This window comes from Tamandua tetradactyla, chromosome X (genome assembly GCF_023851605.1).
Source record: "Tamandua tetradactyla isolate mTamTet1 chromosome X, mTamTet1.pri, whole genome shotgun sequence".
NCBI lineage: Eukaryota > Metazoa > Chordata > Mammalia > Pilosa > Myrmecophagidae > Tamandua > Tamandua tetradactyla.
Window position 1 is genome coordinate 46,715,638 of NC_135353.1, and position 15,991 is coordinate 46,731,628.

General features: G+C 37.6%; 1 protein-coding gene and 1 pseudogene across 2 annotated transcripts in view; one reads left to right on the forward strand and one right to left on the reverse strand.

Moving 5' to 3' along the window:
• The window catches only part of LOC143671564 (uncharacterized), a 49,090-nt gene extending 46,498 nt beyond the window's left edge, over positions 1–2,592 (forward strand). The window contains exon 4 of one of the 2 annotated variants that reach the window (XR_013169600.1): positions 1,016–2,592. Coding sequence is in view for 1 of the 2 variants with exons in the window: in XM_077146777.1 (XP_077002892.1) it covers positions 1,246–1,592 (347 nt within the window). In the remaining variant the exon portion in view is untranslated. The remainder of the gene's footprint in view (positions 1–1,015) is intronic. The other variant, XM_077146777.1, reaches the window with a different exon arrangement.
• Positions 2,593–10,782: 8,190 nt separating this feature from the next.
• On the reverse strand, positions 10,783–11,285 carry LOC143670618 (protein tyrosine phosphatase type IVA 2 pseudogene; annotated as a pseudogene).
• Between the last annotated feature and the right edge of the window lie 4,706 nt (positions 11,286–15,991).

Consider the following 15,991-nt stretch of genomic DNA (forward strand, 5'->3'; position numbering starts at 1 on the left):
AATGGTCTCTATTTATTGACAACTTACAATGTGCCAGGCCTCGTGCCAAGCATTTTATGCGTATTAATTCATTGAATCTGCACAATAAACCAAAGATGGATTGTTATCACTCCTATTCTATAGATGATGACACCGAGGGTCAGAGAAGTTTCAGATATGGCCCAAAGCCACAAGTCGTGAGCGTCAGAGTCAGGATCCAAACCCAGGTCTTCCAGCTTCAGAGGTGACCCCCAACTGTGACATATTGTGCCCTTAAAGAGATGACTGCCTGTAGAGGTTGGATGCAGCATTGGGGGCAAGCCCCTCAAAAAAACACTCAAATGTCCTTGAGACCATATGGGGAACATTACCGCATATCTGCAGAATTCAATATGATACGGCCATTTAAAAAGTTGCCTATTGTCCACTGATGAGTTAGAGTTATAGAATTTCAGTGAAGTACAAAAATAACTTTCATCTTATAAAAAGGGAAGGAAATAGTAATATACATTCACTCACTCATTCAATAAATGGCACTGGGAATAAATCAAGGTATAATACAGACAATAGTCTCTGCCCTCATGGAGCTGATGCTCTAGTGGGGAAACAGACAGTGAACAAGAGAAATTAACAGAAACGGTAGTTAGAGGATGAAAGGTACAACAGAGAAATAAGGACAGGGAGGGGAAAAGCAATGGAAGGTTTTGTGATTTTTAAAAGATGATTTCAAAGAAGGCCCCAGTGAGGTAATATTTAAATAGAGACCTGAAAAAGGTGATGGAGTGAATAGGGAAGGCACGTGGGGAACTATAATTAAATTGTATGTGCAGGGAGGGCCTTTCAATGGCTAAATGTTAATGGCAACCACTTAAGGGCCAAGGGATTACTGGAGACTTCCTATTTCCACGTTTTAAACCATAGAATAAAATCAGCGCCTTCGGGGAATCTGGTTTGCCCCCATATAACTCTTACCCCTCCCCCAAGGGTCTTTCAGAGCATTTATCATCACTTCTAATAATAGGTTTATTATATCTAGGTTTTGGTAATCCATCTCTCATCCAGACTCGGTGGCCAATTCCAGCTTGCTCCATCTCTGAGCTTCTTCCGGCTACTGCTATGCACCAAGCTCCCTGCTACCACAGGGCCTTTGCACGGGCTGCTTCCGCTGCCCAGCTTCCTCACCCGCAGGCCTCTCCTCCTGCATCTCTTGCCCGGCATCTCCCAGTTACTGTAATTCCACATTTACTTGTGTCTTCCTCTTCACAGCAAGGATGGGGTCTGCCTGGTTCGTCATCTTGACCCTCGCCGAGCTTGGGACTCAATGCTCAGAGAATGAACGAACGTTCCTATTGTTCCACGATTCTAAGCTCCTACAAGTCACTCGCTCTGTATCAGTGGCAGGAAGTGGGCCAAACCACATCAGGCTTCCAGAGTCACTGCCCAGGGCCTGGCATCTACTTCACAGAACCAGGAATGAGGGGCGGCAAGCGGAAACGGCTTTGGCAATGAGGAGACCTAAGAGTGAGAGCGGTGTTCCCTGGCAGGGGGTAATTCAGGTAGAAGGAAGTGGAACTAGCTTCTGGAGCACAAGCAGGTCTGCTTTTGTTTTTTAGAATGTTTATTTGTTGCCTTTTGTGACCCTAATGAACTGAAACAGTGTGGGTAAAGCATATGTTAAAGGCAATCATAAAACCAGCTCCAATAATGGTGCACAAGTCCTGATATAATCTGAGTCCTCTGTCCCCCCAATTACTTGCTCTCTGACCCTATCACTTACTACCTTCTCCCCATTCACCTTCAGTTACACTAGTCTCCTTGCTGTAAATAAAAAAAAAACACCTATGGGTCTTATGCGTTCTGAAGGAGTTGAATGGAAATATCCTTTTAAATATTTTAATTTTTTTTTCTATGCTGTATGGCGGGGTCACATTTCATTCTTTTTATTTTTGAGTAACCCGTTATTGCAGCACCATTTGTTGAATTATTTGTTTGCTTTTGTTGATTTCTTTGTTTGTTTGGGAAGTGCCTGTCCTGGGGAAATATCTTTTTAAATTGACAACTAATATACTTGCACTATTTAAAAATTTGAACAGTACTGAAACTTAAGGATAAAGCAGGGTGGCTGAGAGATTTCAAACAGTTGGGAGGTTATTCTTACATATATGTAGATATCCTCTTTTTAGTTTATGGTGCATTGGAGTGACTAGAGGGAAATACCTGAACTGTAGAGCTGTGTTCCGGTAGCCTTGTTTCTTGAAGATGATTGTATAATGATACAGCTTTTACAATGTGACTGTGTGATTGTGAAAACCTTGTGTCTGGTGCCCCTTTTAACTAGGGTATGGACAGATGAGTAAATAATATGCATAAAAATAAACAAATAATAAGGGGGACAAAGTTTAAAATAAATTGGGCAGATGGAAATACTAGTAGTGGTCAATGAGAGGGAGGGGTAAAAGGTATGGTATGTATAAGTTTTTTTTTCTTTTTTTTTCTGGAGTGATGCAAATGTTCTAAAAGATGGTCATGGTGATGAATATACAACTATGTGATGATATTGTGAGCCACTGATTGTACACCATGCATGGAATGTTTGTAAAGAATGCATGTTTGTATGTTGTTTTTATTAATAAAAATATTTTTAGAAAAAGAATAAAGCAGATATTAATTCACTTGTTGCTCTGTTCCCAATGGGGGTAAGCACGGTCAAAAGTTGAAATATATGTATTTAGAAATTGTTTTAAAGTAAACCACCCTGGGAAAAAAAAATTTCCCATGAATTTTTAATTTACTGTCCCTTCCTAGACTGTTCTTTCCAATATTTCTAAAGGATAAATGACTAAAATACTGTAAAAGAAAAAAAAAGTAAACCACCCTTTTTTCATTTACAAAAATAAGTACTCTACGTCTGTTACAGGAAGAACAAAACACTACCCCTTCTATGATGGAAGTGGTCTAATGTGATCAACCTGCCACCAGGTAGCAATCTCCTCAGAGAATGGTGCTATATCAGGAACTGAGTGTGGGTCTCTGCTGCTGGCAGATTGGACACTCAGCAGTGGCTATAACCAGGTCGGCCTTGGTGAGTGAAAGTCCATGTTGCTGAGCCCATGCATAACCTCCATCTCTTCCACCATGGCCGCTTTGTTCATGAGCTCATTGTAAATGAAAGCAGTGGCTAAGGAAAGGTTGGTTGGGTCATCCTATTCACTTGATTATTAAATCCTCCTCTGCTAAGTCTCCCTCTGGTGAGCATTCAAATGGGACATAAATATCTTCATGTTTTTCCCCAATTCAGAAAGGTTTACCCACAAAGCTTTCCCAAGACTTCTTTGTCACTGATTTTACAATCATCTTCCTTTCCAAGTCCCTGGCCACCAAGGACTTTACCACAGCCCATGAATCAATACAGAAATGCACCTCTGGCCATTTCTTCCTCCAAGCAAAATTAACAACTAGGTGCATTGTTCAAAACTTTGCCCTCTGGGTGGGCTTTCCTTCACCACTGTCCTTCAGGGTGGAACCTACATATTCCTCAGTCAACTGATCATAGGGAACTATAATTACTCAATAGTTTAATTTGGAAAGAACTGATATCTTAACAATCTTGAGACTTATAACTAATGAACATGACAGATTTCCCCATTTATTTAAGGCTTTTAAATTCCTCTTAGTAATATCTTAAAGTTTTCAGTGCATGTCTTGTATACCTCAGATTTATCCCAAAACATTTAATATATTTTGAAGCTTTATAAATGATACTATTTTTAAAATGTCAATTTCTGATATATAGAAATGTGGTTGATTTTTACATTTCTCTTTAATCTTGAAAATTTGCTTAACTTAATTATCAATGCCAGTAGCTTTTCTGTAGATTTTCAACGTAAATGACCATATTTTCTGTAAATAAAGAAATTTTACTTCTTCTTTAAAAAAAAAATAATAAATACTCTATACTTGTGTTTTTTAATTATATAGCTCTATGTCTTCTTTAAATATTTGTAATTTGCAAAGTGGAAACATTTTATACTCTTGGATTATAATGATAACATCAGTTTGTTGTGAAATACTCTAGAGTATAGAATTAAATCAGTTATAATGTAGAATGGCAACTATAATCCTTTATTTAAGATTTTTATTTATGGGGCATTGTGTGTGTATATGTATTTTAACCAAAAATTGTATAATACCATGTACTATTTTTAGCCTATGCTTTTTTTCACTTAATAATACATCCTAGACAACTTACCATGTTTGATGCATATAATCTACCTTATGGTGGGTGTTTTTGGTTTTGTTTTCTTTGTTGGAGAAGTTATGGGTTTATAGAACTGAGAATGCAATATTACCATATATCACTCTTTATTAATACTGTGCATTACTGTGAAACATTTGTTGCAATTGGTGATAACACAGTTTTACAATTGTGCTGTTAACTATAGTCCATAGTTTAACTTAAGGTTCACTGTGTACCTCATCATTTTTAAGGGTTTAGTAATATTTCATGCCATGACAATATATTTATTTAGCCATTTTCCTAATTTGTGAGATTCCAATTTATCCGTTGTTTTAATTTGCATTATACTCATTATTGGTCAGACTAATCTTCTTTTTATAATATGTCATCCATCTTAAAATTCTTTTGTCTATTGAGTGTTCTGGTCGTGTGGTTCATATTTTTTATTGTATAAGAACAAATATTTTTATCTAAGCCTGTTTGTGTTTAAGTTTTTAGGTGTGTGGGGGGGGCAAGAATGGGCTTAGCATTGCCTGATCTGGGACTTCATATGAATGAATCATAGAGAATATCATTGTCTGTATACTTTAAACGTATCTGTACTTTCTTCATCTTAATTACTGAGTAGTATTCCATTGTATTGCTCTATCACAATTTATTTATACAAACATGTGATAGACAGTTTGGTGGTTTACAATTGTTTTGGCTATTATGAACAAAGCTGCTATTAACATTCATATAAAAAAAATGGCCCCTCCTAATTTACCATCCCCTCTTATGGTGAGGACTAGGAAATCTGCAACACACTTACTAATTCTTTCCATTGGAAGTGCTTGGCACTTATATAGTAGACCTGACCTCTCTGACTCCATGCATCAGTGGTGCTGGAAATATGACGATTTGCTATCATTACCTGTACAGAGCTTTCAGCTTCTCAGTCACCTTCTACGTTCTAATCACCTCTCTCCTCACAACAGTCCTGTGAAGTTGAGGAGAGTGTTTTATCTGTGAGGAAATATAGGCATACTGCGAAGGCATTGCAGGTTTGGTTGAGACCACAGCAATAAAAAAAATTTACACAAAAAAATTAATTTTTTGGCTTCCAAGTCACAGAAATGTTATGGTTTTGCAATGCATATAAAAATTATGTTCATATTATATTAAGTGTAAAATAGCATTAAATCTAAATAAAACAGTTGTACATACCTTAATTAAAATGTGACAGAGACACGAAGTGAGCACATACTGTTGTAAAAATGGTGCCGATAGACTTGCTCAGTGCAGGATTGCCACAAACCTTCAATTTGTACAAAATGTAATATCTGCAAAACACAATAAAATGAGGTATGCCTGTAATGGTATGGAGAGTTCGTGTACTCAACAAATATTTATCAGACATCTAATGTGTACCTGACATTGATAGAGGCAATAGGATAAATGAACAAAATTTAGCATCTTAGGTAGCAATGAGTACTAAGGGAAATAAATGAAGTAAATAAAAGGAAAGAGCTGCAAATTTAAAGTGGCCAGGAAAGGTCTCAATGAACAGGTGGCATTTTAGCAAACTTTTGAAGGGAGGTACAAAGGTGAGCCATGAGAATATCTTAGGGAAGAGTGTTCCAGACAGAAGAAACAGAAAGTTCGAAGGCCCTAAGGGGGAATCGAAACTAACAGTTGAGGTACAGCAAAAATAGTGCAAGTACATTAATTTTCAATTTAAAGAGATATTTCCCCGGGCCAGGCACCTCCCAAACAAACAAAGAAACCAACAAAAACAAACAAAAAATTCAGCAAATGGTGCTGCAATAATGGGATACTCGCATGGAAAAAGAATAAATGTGACCCTGCCATACAGCATACAATAAAAAAAAAAAATTTAAAAAGATATTTCCATTCAATTCCTCCAAAATGCGTAAGACCCATAGGTGGTTTTTTTTTTTTCATTTTTTGCTAGAGAGATAGTATAACACAGAAACAATATACAAATAAAAACTGCCATGAAATTCCAAAATATTAAAAATTCTTTTAGAGAACTTTAAATCTTCTGATCTATTCATAACATTGACATTCATAGATAGGTTTTTTTTCCTCCTTATCAGTTTACATCATTACTATAAAGTTTTGTAATTGCTAGACAGATTTTTAGGCATGTACAATCAATTAGAAGACTAAAATAATTTGTCACAAGACTAGCAGATTATATATGCTTTCACTTATATAATACTTTATAATCACTTTCCATTTTTTAAAAAATGCAAAATAATTTACTGTAAGGCTTTTCTTCACCTATTATATATCTATTGACCATTCCTGGGTTTTTACATGTTGAATTTTCCTAACATGAAGCCTGCCTTTGGTGTGTGTGTGTGTGTGTTGTTACTGTCGGTATGTTACAATCCAAAGCCAATAAGCCTACTTAAAATTAGGCCTAAGAGTCACGCCTAGAGAACCTCTTCTGTTGCTCAAATGTAGCCTCTCTCTCTCGGCCAACACTGCAAGCAAACTCACTGCCCTCCACCTCTCTATGTGGGACATGACTTCCAGGGGTGTGGACCTACCTGGCAACATGGGACAGAAATCCTAGAATGAGCTGAAACTCAGCACCAAGGGATTGAGAAAATCTTCTCAACCAAAAGGGGGAAGAGCGAAATGAGACAAAATAAAGTGTCAATGGCTGAGAGATTCCAAACAGAGTCAAGAGGTTATCCTGGAGGTTATTCTTACACATTACATAGGTATCACCTGTTTAGTTAAGGTGTAATGGAGAGGCTGAAGGAAACTGCCTGAAAATGTGGAGCTGTGCTCCGGTGGCCATGTTTCTTAAAAATAATTGTATGATGATATGGCTGTCGCAGTGTAACTGTGTGGTTGTGACAGCATTGTGTCTGATGCTTCTTTTGTCTTCCTTATCAACAGACAAGTAAAAGTTATGGATTAAAAATAAGTAAATAATAAGGGGAGCAAATGTTAAAATAAGTTTAGTAAATTGAAATGCTGGTGATCGGTGAAGGGGAGGGGTAAGGGGTATTGTATGTATGAATTTTTTCTGTTTTCTTTTTCTGAATTAATGCAGATGGTCTAACAAATGATCATGATGATGAATATACAACTATGTGATGATAGTGTGAGTTACTGATTATATAACAAGAACGGAATAATCATATAAGAATGTGTTTGTATGTGGTTATGTATCACAAATAAAAAATAAATAAATTAAAAAAAAAGATTCAAAGCCAAGGTTGAAATGGCTTAAGAGCAAGGAAGAGGGAAGAACTATATGCCACATCATAGAACAGCAACGTCAGTGTAGTGACTGAGAGTAAAGACTAAAAGGGCAGACTGGGCCACATTGTACAGTCTTGAGTGCCAGAATGAAGAAATTGTATCTAATTTGGTAAATCTTGGACGGGTTTTAGCAGAGCTTCTAGTGTCCTTCTTGATCTTCCCTCAGCTAATCTTTCTAGCCTCATTCTTTATCACATCTCCATTTGCAGACACATGCCAACTGAAATGAGAGGAGCTACTTACAGTTTACCAAGCACTCCCTGTTCTCTTGCCTCTGAACCTTCACATACTCTCCCATCCCTGTATTTCTGATTAACCTGAAGGAGGGTCTGTGACATGTCACCACCATATTCCCATTGCCTAGTCTTTTTTTTGCATGAGCAGTCACTGGGAATCGAACCTGGGTTTCTGGCATGACAGGCAAGAATTCTGCCACTGAGCCACCATCGCACCTCCCGCCTAATTTTTTTTTTTTTAATTAGAGCAGTTGTAGTTTTAAAGGAAAAAAATGCAGAAAATAGAGTCCCCCCACCGCCACAGTTTTCTCTATTATTAACATTTTGCATTAGTATAGTACCTCCATTACAATTAGTCAAATGGTGTTATTATAATTACACTATTAACTATAATAGTTCACACTAAAGTTCACTCTGTACTGTACAGTTCTTGGGTTTTTAAAACATGTTTATTTTGGCAACATATATAAAATTTAAAATTTTCCATTTTAACCATTTTCCAATGTATAATTCAGTAGTATTAATTACATTCATAGTGTTGTGCTACCATCACTGTGCAACTTTTAAAGAATAGATGCTTGATCTTCTCATCCAGAGAGTGAGCTACTATGTACAAGACTCAGAAGATGATTGCAATAGTTTGAAGCTGTAGGTACCCCAGAAAAATATGTTATTTAAGTTAATTCATTCCTACGGGTGTGGACCCATCAAAAGGACAATCATTTCATGAGATTACTTAAATTAAGGTGTGACCCCCTCATTCAGGATGGGTCTTAATCCTCTTACTTGAGTCCTTTTATCTTTCTTTTTAACTTTTTTATTGTATAGTATAACATATAAACAAAGCAATGTAAAACAAAATAAGGGCTAATGTTTCATGTTGCTTTATACACCCTTCTCCTCATACAGAACCAGGAATGTACTTTTTCCTAACTCGAGCAGGCATTGATACTAGACACTGCACACACGCACCCTCCCACTAGCAATAAAAAATTAGGGTATGTCAAAGGGAAAAGATTTGTTATCATATCGATCAAAACACTTGATGTCAACAGACAGTCCATCTGAGCTTGGAGGGTATGTTGTTTTGATCTTGAGCAAATATTAAAGGAATCTATTGTCATGTTCTGAAATAAAGAGTTTTGGCTAGTACTATCATTTCACTTTAAAATCCTACAAGCAATTTCAAAAAGCATTATTTTGTTTTGTTTTGGGGTCTGGGCAAGGAAAGATCTACACATGTGCATGTAGCTAAAACTCAAAACAACTCCAGCAATAGGAAATAGGCAGTTCATATAGCTGGCCAACATCTGAGGTATCATCAGTATGAGACAAGGTCCTGGTCCATTCCTACTGGCAAAATGGGAAGTTTTTGGTTCTGCACAGTAAATTCCAGCAGGAGAAGATGACCCTGAGCCTGTATTTAGAGCCTTAGAAGCAGCACATTATTAAACATGTAATATTCAGGTGGAAAGAGTGCAAGAGCCCCTGATGGTGCCCTTCAACTTGCTTCGTCAATGCAATCCAGTCACAACTACCTCCCGCAAAGAAGCAGAAAAATAGCTTGTCTAGATCAGCACATTGAACCCAGCAAAGACTCTGCAAAAATAATTCTATACCACCTCACAAGCGACACAGTCCCTTTGCTACTCGTGTTGCCCTATGTTTCTCTTCTACCCTGTTATGGCCCGTGGACACATACTCACTAGGCATGTTGGTTTTGAACAGCATTTTGTTGTTTGTTTGTTTTAATCTCAAAAAGAACCTAGTAAGAAAAAAACAAGTCAATCAGTGGGTAAACTGAACTGTACATATAGGGGGCAGTTTGGAAAATACCCATCACAGGCATTTCTCAAGTCCAGATAATCATGTTTTTGCTGCTACTCCTTTGACCATTCCTGAAAATTCAGAGTACAAATCAGTTCTAAAATAAAAATGTTAAACTACCAGCATACTCTGACATCATTAGAAATAAAATCAGAGTAATGCTACAGCCACAATTCTACGACATGTAGAAAGTGAACTAATAACTCTCTGCCTGGACAACTTCAGTGATCGCCTGGAGTCTATCCCTTCAGAAAACAAGTTTCTGAGATACCTACTTAGCTTCACTGGTTGGAAAAGGGAAAAATTCTACTCTCAGCTAAGTTCTTTGAAAAGAAAGACTCCTCTTAAAATCCCATTTCCCCACTAATTTGCCAAAACGAAAATCAAAACAAAAAGGCTCTTGGCTACGTTATCTAACATTGGATAAGGTTTTCAGGAAAAGAAACTATTACAACACTTCATTATCAGTAAAGACTAAAAACCATCTGGAGCACATAATGTTTATGCCTCTGCTTTTTATGTTTGTTTGTTTGTTTTCTCCCCCTAAAAGTGCCCAGATGGGCTTAAGGCTGCCAGACTGCACACACATCTACAGCAACAAGAGCTTCCCCTATTATATCTACAACTTGTGGGGAAAAGGTGGGGAGGAGGAGAGACGAGAGAGAAAATATACCCTTCCCAACCTAGAAAAGAAAAGAGGAGAGTAGAGGAGAGGAGAGGGGAGGGGAGGGGAGGGGAGGGGAGGGGAGGGGAGGGGAAGGGAAGAGAAGAGGAGAGAAGAGAGAATTAAAAAAAGAAGAAATCCTACCACAGGGAGATCTATATGCCAAGCGTAATGCAAGAGTGTGCTCCCCAAACAGATGGTTCTGTACAGGCTAATGTTCTGGTTTTCCTTAGAGAACTATTTTGAAAAAGTTAAAAAGACACAAGATTTTAAAATAATTCAATCCTGGCAGAAATTCAAACTCCAACACTGGGAGCAAAATCATCCTTCACTAAATTAATCCCTTTTTCTTTCTCCTTTTAAAAAATATTTTATTCATGTAATAGAGGGATTTCTTTTTTGTTTGCTTTTTTCCAATCATGAGGAGAGTGGTGGAGGAGTACTGAATCCATTAGTACTTTGATGACACAGTTAAGATTCCAGATTCACATTTCCAGGTAACAAGAGTTCCATCTAAATGACACAATCAAGTTAGCCTTCTTTTACATTACTTTCTACTGAACACAGCAATGCCCATTGTTATCTCTAAAGCGTAATCGCATCTTAGGTCTGTATTTCTCCAGGTAAAGCAGCTGTTTTGAGTTCAATGCTCCCCTTCTTTTTTGTTTTATAAACTGAACTGCATCCTCATACTTCACTCCACATTATAGCAAGTGTGACTAGCACTGGTGCCCTTCCCAATCCTGCAACACAATGCACTGCAATACAGCAACCTGGCTCTTCACGAAATTTGGTTTTTAATAGGTTAAGCCAATCATCTACTATCTGATTAGGGGGTGGGTGGAGCGCCATCATCAAATGGCCAATGTAGAACGTAGATTCCTTCATTTTCAACTGGAGCTTTATCATATGTAGCATCACAAACTCGAACCAAAGTTGTTACTCCATATTTCCTAAATTCCTCTATGAAATTGTTGAGGGTAGCATTGGTAGGATTATGAGTTAGCAGAAAATGCATGTTCTCATAGGAGAGCTCCACAGGAGGTGGGTGGTTCATTATGGCAAGTAAAAAGTGTGTGCGTGCTTGTGTGACTGTGAGTGGAAAATGGAAGAGGGGGTCGGGGATAGGAGGAATCAATAAATCTTGAAATATTCTGCAGCAGTAAACATTGAAAAGACCACTAAAATGTCTATTATCAATCAGTGTTTTCTCTATTCAATTTATTTATTCCTTTAAGAAGCTTCTCTCTTCAAGATATGTAGAAGGATTTAAAATCCACTCGAATCCAAATTCAACTTGGGCCTCAGTGGCTGTAGATGGATACCTTCGGACTCCTAAAAAATCCAACTACAAACAAAACTTAAGCAGCCTTTACTACATTTAGGCCCTAGTGAGACAAGTTAAAAGTGTAGATCTCTTTCCACTTTTGTTTACCTGATGCTTAACTTTCCTGGAGTCATTAAAAGAAATAAGCTTCCAATTAAAAAAAAAAAAAGGGGAGGGGCAACCATTACTGAGGCCAGTCTCGGTATCCAGAGTCTTCAAGGCCATGTTAATTATGGCACCTAGAACCTCCAAGCTCACTTCTCAGCGAAAACGCTGTGCTGAGCCTGGCAGATGTCTGCCCTCACGCTCAGAATCGCCATAGATGTGCAGCCTATATTCCAACGCAAAACGCTGGCGAGCTGGGGGATGGGCATTGCAATCTGACGGCAGCTGGAGCGAGGAAGCACCTCTCTCCTCGGCGGTGGCAGCGGCGGTAGCAGTTGCGGCGACGACTTCCCCCCAGCCTCGGTGGCGTGTGTCCACGAGTCGGTCTTGCTGCTGCGGCGGCTGCCGCTGCGTCTCCTCAACGATGTATACAAGAGGAAACACAAACAAGAATGCCCAGTATTGCGATCAACGGAAAATGCAAATCAAAACAATTTTAAGGTATCACAATGTGCGTAGCTGGGAAATTGGAAAAATGAATAAGAATGATTAAAGCATCAATTATGAAACTTGGTATCAGAAGGCTTGTGTGTGCGTGCTTGTGAGACCGAGGAGGGGATAGGTATGTTTATGCATTGCCAGTGGACAGAGAATTGATTCATTCCCCGCAAGAGAGCAATGTGGCAACAAGGTGAGTTATATGAAGTAGTGTTATTTTACAATTACAAAATACAGGGATAGTACACACACACGGGAGTGACGTAAAAGTCCATGACCTGCATAATGACAAAAATGGGAAGAGTTAAGCCTGATGGAAATAGTTTAATTCAATGTCTTGTTTAAGATTGCATTAGTTCACTCAAGGTAAAAATAAAATAAAATAAAGGAAAAAGTATGAATGGCCACGTGGAGAGGAAGATGATCTTTGAATTGAGGCATCTGGTGGAGTGGAAAGAGCACAGAGCAAGCTGCTCAGAAGCCCTGGGTACCACTAGTAACTGGTGTGTTAGACTGTCCTTACCCAGTTCCAGGCCCCTGTACCCTCATCTGCAAAGTGATGGGCTTTGATAAATTACCTCTAGAGACCATTTCAACTCTCCAAAGTCTGTGAAAGAAAGAAAACATTAGATCCAAGGAAGGGTTATTGAGCAACATAAAAATATTAAAGGCATACTCAAAAAGAAAATATCATTGTATTAATGTTATGTCCTGATTTTTATATTTGTACTGTAAGCGAATGTAGTTGTTTTGAGACAGTACACACTGAACTATTAAGGAATAAAGGGCGCCCTGTCTGCAACTTAATCTCAAAGAGATCAGAAAAAAATTTGCTCATGTATTCTCCTTGTTACTTTCCTATAAGTCTGAAATTATTCCAAAATAAAAGTTAAAAAAAAAATCTGTGGTCATTCATCCATAAACTTCCAGCCTATTTTGGGTGGGAATGTCCACACAAATCACCTCCAAATATACGTTGGTCCCTCCAAAGGTAACTCTCAAGTTAGCTCAAAGAGCATATAAGAATATTTCAATCTAGAAATGATTTAAATTCATTTTAATTTCAAAATAGACCTATGCCATGCAGAACTGTGTGAGGAGACAATTCAGGGAGTCCCGAATGAACCTAGTAAGCTTTTTCCATGACAGCTATGTCAATTAGCCTGAGAATTGGAAAAGGCATAGGTTACCTGCCTGATTCCTAGCAACATGCCAAAGAGGTGGTTAAAACTCCTGGAAGAGAGCGGGCCACGGTGGCTCAGCAGGCAGAGTTCTCACCTGCCATACAGGAGACCCAGGTTTGATTCAATAATTTTGAATGCAAAAAAAAATAAACAAACAAAAACAGAAAAGAAAAAGTTAACTGTCTTGAGCAGGTTTGCTACCCGGTGCCTGCCCATGCAATTAAAAAAAAAAGGAAAAACCAGAAGGATTAGTGATGTCAGGAGATTAACGTCTGTTATGATTCCTCTCTAAAAGTGAACATTCATCTCCTAGAATAATGTTCTTTAAAACACCTGTTGTCCATCTATTTTAAGAGAAATTTGTTATCCACACAGATCAGAAATCCCTGATTAAAAACTTACAGATTCATCCATTTATTCACTCAACAAGTATAATCCTGGATTTTTTATCCATCTTAAAAAGAGTAATTTCTTCCAGTCTGGTGAATTCCCCCACTTGTCTCTGTGAATGAATTTCATGAATTATCCATCAAATTCTGAACCCTAGATTGGCCTCCCTTTGTGACTGTCCCCCCACCTATCAATTCCAGATTATTTAAAATTTTTTATTAATTAAAAACAATTACAAGAAACACAAACATTCCCAACACATACACTCAGCAATTCACAATGTCATCACATAGTTGCATATTCATCATCATAATCATTTCCCAGAGCATTAGCATCAATTCAGAAAAAGAAATGAAAAGACAACAGAAAAATATAACAAACAGAAAAAAATTTTTACAGGCCATACCCCTTACTGATCCCTTTCATTGATCACTAGCATTTCAAACTAAATCTATTTTAACATTTGTTCCCCCATTATTTAATTTTATTCTATATGTTCCTCTCATCTGTTGACAAGGTAGATAAAAGGAGCATCAGAGACAAGGTTTTCACAATCACACACTCACATTGTGAAAGCCATATCACTATACAATCATCATCAAGAAACATGGCTACTGGAACACAGCTCTACATTTTCAGACAGTTCCTTCTAGCCTCTCCATTACATCTTGGATAACAAGGTGATATCTACTTAATGCATAAGAATAACCTCCAGGACAACCTCTCAACTCTGTTTGGAATATCTCAGCCATTTATTAGCGTAAAGTTGTTCATAGTATCCTGTTATTACCTCCTTTATTTCTGTGAGGTCAGTAGTTATGTCTCCTCTTCTATTTCTGATCTTATTGATTTGCATCCTCTCTCTTCTTCTTTTTGTCAATCTTGTTAAGGGCCCATCAATCTTATTGATTTTCTCATAGAACCAACTTCTGGTCTTATTGATTTTCTCTATTGTTTTCATGTTTTCAATTTCATTTATTTCTGCTCTGATCTTTGTTATTTCTTTCCTTTTGCTTGCTTTGGGATTAGTTTGCTGTTCTTTCTCCAGTTCTTCCAAGTGGACAGTTAATTCCTGCATTTTTGCCTTTTCTTATTTTCTGATATAGGCATTTAGGGCAATAAATTTCCCTCTTAGCACTGCCTTTGCTGTGTCCCATAAGTTGTGGTATGTTGTGTTTTCATTTTCATTCACCTCGAGATATTTACTAATTTCTCTTGCGATTTCTTCTTTGACCCACTGGTTGTTTAAGAGTGTGTTGTTGAGCCTCCACGTATTTGTGAATTTTCTGGCCCTCCGCCTGTTATTGATTTCCAACTTCATTCCTTTATGATCCGAGAAAGTGTTGTGTATGATTTCAATCTTTTTAAATTTGTTAAGACTTGCTTTGTGACCCAGCATATGGTCTATCTTTGAGAATGATCCATGAGCACTTGAGAAAAAGGTGTATCCTGCTGTTGTGGGATGTAATGTCCTATAAATGTCTGTTAAGTCTAGCTCATTTATAGTAATATTCAGATTCTCTATTTCTTTATTGATCCTCTGTCTAGATGTTCTGTCCATTGATGAGAGTGGGGAACTGAAGTCTCCAATTATTATGGTATATGTGTCTATTTCCCTTTTCAGTGTTTGAAGTGTATTCCTTACGTATTTTGGGGCATTCTGGTTCGGTGCGTAAATATTTATGATTGTTATGTCTTCTTATTGAATTGTTCCTTTTATTAGTATATAGTGTCCTTCTTTGTCTCTTTTAACTGTTTTACATTTGAAGTCTAATTTGATGGACATTAGTATAGCCACTCCTGCTCTTTTCTGGTTGTTATTTGCATGAAATATCTTTTCCCAACCTTTCACTTTCAACCTATGTTTATCTTTGGGTCTAAGATGTGTTTCCTGTAGACAGCATATAGAAGGATCCTGTTTTTTAATCCACTCTGCCAATCTATGTCTTTTGATTGGGGGATTCAGTCCATTAACATCTAGTGTTATTACTGTTTGGATAATATTTTCCTCTACCATTTTGCCTTTTGTATTATATATATCATATCTGACTTTCCTTCTTTCTACACTCTTCTCCATACCTCTCTCTTCTGTCTTTTTGTATCTGACTCTAGTGCTCCCTTTAGTATTTCTTGCAGAGCTGGTCTCTTGGTCACAAATTCTCTCAATGACTTTTTGTCTGAGAATGTTTTAATTTCTCCCTCATTTTTGAAGGACAATTTTGCTGGATATAGGAGTCTTGGTTGGCAGTTTTTCTCTTT